Source organism: Otolemur garnettii, unplaced genomic scaffold (genome assembly GCF_000181295.1).
Source record: "Otolemur garnettii isolate 467f Iridium unplaced genomic scaffold, OtoGar3 scaffold00011, whole genome shotgun sequence".
Taxonomy (NCBI): domain Eukaryota; kingdom Metazoa; phylum Chordata; class Mammalia; order Primates; family Galagidae; genus Otolemur; species Otolemur garnettii.
This window is the reverse complement of record NW_003852406.1, coordinates 26,794,026-26,797,307: the sequence shown is the minus strand read 5'-3', so window position 1 is coordinate 26,797,307 and position 3,282 is coordinate 26,794,026. Positions and strand designations below refer to the sequence as shown.

At 54.1% G+C, this 3,282-nt stretch overlaps 1 protein-coding gene across 2 annotated transcripts in view; it reads right to left on the bottom strand.

The window, feature by feature from the left end:
* Positions 1-1,042: 1,042 nt before the first annotated feature.
* The window catches only part of CSK (C-terminal Src kinase), a 24,307-nt gene continuing 22,067 nt past the window's right edge, over positions 1,043-3,282 (bottom strand). For both annotated transcript variants that reach the window (XM_003784517.2, XM_023510044.1), the window contains exons 10-13: positions 2,580-2,653; positions 2,285-2,480; positions 2,087-2,173; positions 1,043-1,884 (exon numbers count right to left, since the gene is read on the bottom strand). In XM_003784517.2, the coding sequence (XP_003784565.1) occupies positions 1,702-1,884; positions 2,087-2,173; positions 2,285-2,480; positions 2,580-2,653 (540 nt within the window). In that variant the 3' untranslated portion in view covers positions 1,043-1,701. The remainder of the gene's footprint in view (positions 1,885-2,086; positions 2,174-2,284; positions 2,481-2,579; positions 2,654-3,282) is intronic.

Genomic DNA, 3,282 nt, shown 5'->3' with positions numbered 1-3,282 from the left:
TACTTAGTCATCATCTATGTGTGATTGTCTTCCCAACTGTGAACTTCACAGTGTTTGTTTTGCTCACTGTTAAACTCCAGTCCTAGCACACAGCAGGTACTCAAATATGTATTGTTCAATGAATAGTCTAGTTTTAGAAAAATTAGTCTGGCAGTGTGCAGAGGATGGAATGGAGGCAAGGGAACTGACACACCGGGCCAGGAGATAGGTTATGGTGGGTGGACACGCAGTGAGGCTAAGGAACATACACCAGGCACACGCCAGCCAAAGTCAGAACGCCCTGGATCTCAGATACTGCTCAATAGGAAGGGTCAGAGTCCCAGCTGAACCTGCTTGTGTTAGTGAATGATTAAGCTCCTCTCCAACTTCAGAGGTTCTGTACTGACACTGGCCACGGACAACCTGAGGGAGGGAAAGTCCCACAGCAGGTCTGCATTCCCCATCTGTGCCCTTCTCCTAACAGATGGGCCCTGGATTTCCCCTCTCCTCTGCAAAGTCCAGTAAGGCATAAGGCTTGGCACATGACAGAGGTGGGGATGGGGCAAAGCTGTTACATCCCAGGTGAAATGTGAGAACCTCCAAGAGCTCAGAGCCTCCTTTCTCACACCCTCCTAAAGCATGGTATATACCTGTCTTCTACCATCAGGACCCCACCCAACTCCCAGGCCCACCATTGCTTTTTCTTACTCTTGGCCAGGGACCTGACTTTCTTTCCCTTCTGGGTTAGGCCTGGTCTCCTCCCAAACCTTGGCTCTAACTCTCCCTGTGCCAAGGCTTGACCAACACAGCATAAGAGGTAGCTGAAACCCCCAGGCTGCATCTTGTGGACAGGGCCCCAGAGCCAGGCCTGTGTGGCAGCTGGACAGTGAGGCAGGGCAGGCAGTGAGCATTCCCCCATGGGCAGACACAGGACACTCACTCGTGCAGCTGACACGAAGCAGCAGCTACATCTCCCGGCCATGCTCCCAACCCAGCCCCACTCACAGAGACAGGGGGATGGACGATAAGGCATGGGGGGGATGGCTGGGCAGGACAGGCAGGCTCGGCGGGGGAAGCGCCGAGGCAGGACGGCAGTATCCTCATGGAGTGGTTTATTACAATTCCATCTCACAAGGCAGGTGGGCGGGCAGCAGCGGCACATGAAATCCAAGCCCCTGACAGACGTCTGCCTCGGGCGCATGCAACAGTGCAACATGGTAAAGCGCAAACATGGGCGACCGAGGCGACACGGGACACGAAACATAGAATGGGGAACAAGGCTGGGGCGGTGGGGCCCTGGAGAGGGGTTCGGTCCCCCCACCCTCACGGGCAGGACAGAAAAAATAAGATTCGTACTTCTTGTAAAATGCCCATTTGCTGGGTACTTTCTTTCTCCTTATCTTGAAAAATAATAAAAAATAAACACACGAAAAAAATTCTCAAAAAAGGAAAGGAATAAAACTCTAAGAAGGCGAGTGATGGGAGGCTGGGGCACTGCCTCCCACTCTCCAGCCCCCTTCCCGGCCCCTTGGTGGGCTTCCCAAGCCCAACACTTGGGCCCATGAGAGAAGGGGCCAGAGGGGCATAGGCCAGGATAGAGGAAAGAGGCCCACCAGCCTGCTGGGGCGCAGTTCAGGCTCAGGCCCAGCAAGCAGGGGCACCAGGTCCATGATCTTCCATGTTCAGTCCCCACAGGCCCATGACCTGGGCAGAGGCTGGTGGTCACAGGCGCAGCTCATGAGTTTTAATGTGTTCGAGCTGCTCTCGAAGTTGCAGGAAGGAGGGCCGCATGGTGGCATCCAGATGCCAGCAGTTCTTCATGACCTCGTAGACTGCGGGCGGGCAGCCATCAGGGGCATCCATCTTGTAGCCCTTCTCCACCCGAGGGACAACATCCTTCAGGGGCTGTGGGTAGTGGGGTGGTAGGAATCACTGTAGGGCCTGACCAGAGGGGATCCCTACCCAGGAGGTGGCTGGAAGCTCCCCAGGGCATGCCTTAGGTTTCTAGCCTTCGGACTTGGAGGCCCCTTACCCCTCCAAACCCCTCCCATCCTCCAAGCTCCACCCTTGGCCCACCCACAAACCTGGCCTCAGCATGCATACTCACAATTCTTGGATAAGGCACGCGCCCAAAGGAGTAGATTTCCCAGAGGAGGATTCCAAAACTCCACACATCAGACTTGGTGGAGAATTTCTGTCATGTGGGTTGAAAAAGCAGCGTTCAGATCCTGGGAATCTAGGGCTGGGGAATGACCCAGGACCCCTGCCCACAATGCCTAGACCCCAGGGGGGAGGCCAGCCCTACCTTCTCTCTGAGGGCCTCGGGGGCTGTCCACTTGACTGGCAGTTTGCCTGTGTCCTGGGTGCTGGAAGCCTCTTTGGTGAGGCCGAAGTCGCTAACCTTGGCTACATTGTCCTCAGACACAAGCACGTTGCGGGCAGCCAGGTCCCGGTGTACAAAGTTGTTGCCTTCTAGGTATTCCATGGCTTCACAGACATCTCTGGGGGCAGACCAGCCCCAAGTTCCCTCAGACTGGGGCTCCCACAGCAGAGCAGGGAACCCCTCAAATCCCACCCAGCCCTGTGGCTACTTTACTCACAGTGAGAACTTGAGGAGACAGTCTCCACCCAGTACCGACCGACCCCTTGACCGCAGATAGTCCACCAGGCTCCCCTGGGGGGCAGGAGAGAAAGACCAACCAGATCCATAGATCAGACTTGCTCTGCAGCCCTCTCAAACAGTGGGTTTGGTGGCTAGGTCAATGGCCACCCAAGGAAGATGTGAGAACAGGGAAGGAGCAGAGAGGGGTTCAGGGCTTCCCCAGTGAACACTGCTTAGAATCATTCATGCATTATTGTTTTTAATTCTCACAAATAGAGGTAGACTTTGATAGTCTCCATTCTATAGATGTAAAACTGAGGTTTGGAGAGCTGATGTGTTTGTCCCAGGTCATGGTAAATGTGAACCAGGACAAGAATTGAACCCTTGGTAAATTCAAAACTCAGTTGGGGGCTGGGCACAGTGGCTCACATCTATAATCCTAGCATTCTGGGAGGCCAAGGAAGGTAGATTGCTTGAGCTCAGGAGTTTGAGACCAGCCTGAGCAAGAGCAAGACCCCATCTCTACTAAAAATAGAAAAACTAGCTGGGTGCTGTGGCAGGTGCCTATAGTCCCAGCTACTTGGGAGGCTGAGGCAAGAAGAATTGCTTGAGCCCAAAAGTTTGAGGCTGCTGTGAGCTATGACATCAATGCACTCTACCCAGGGTGACAAGAGTGAGACCCTGTCTCAAAAAAAAAAAAA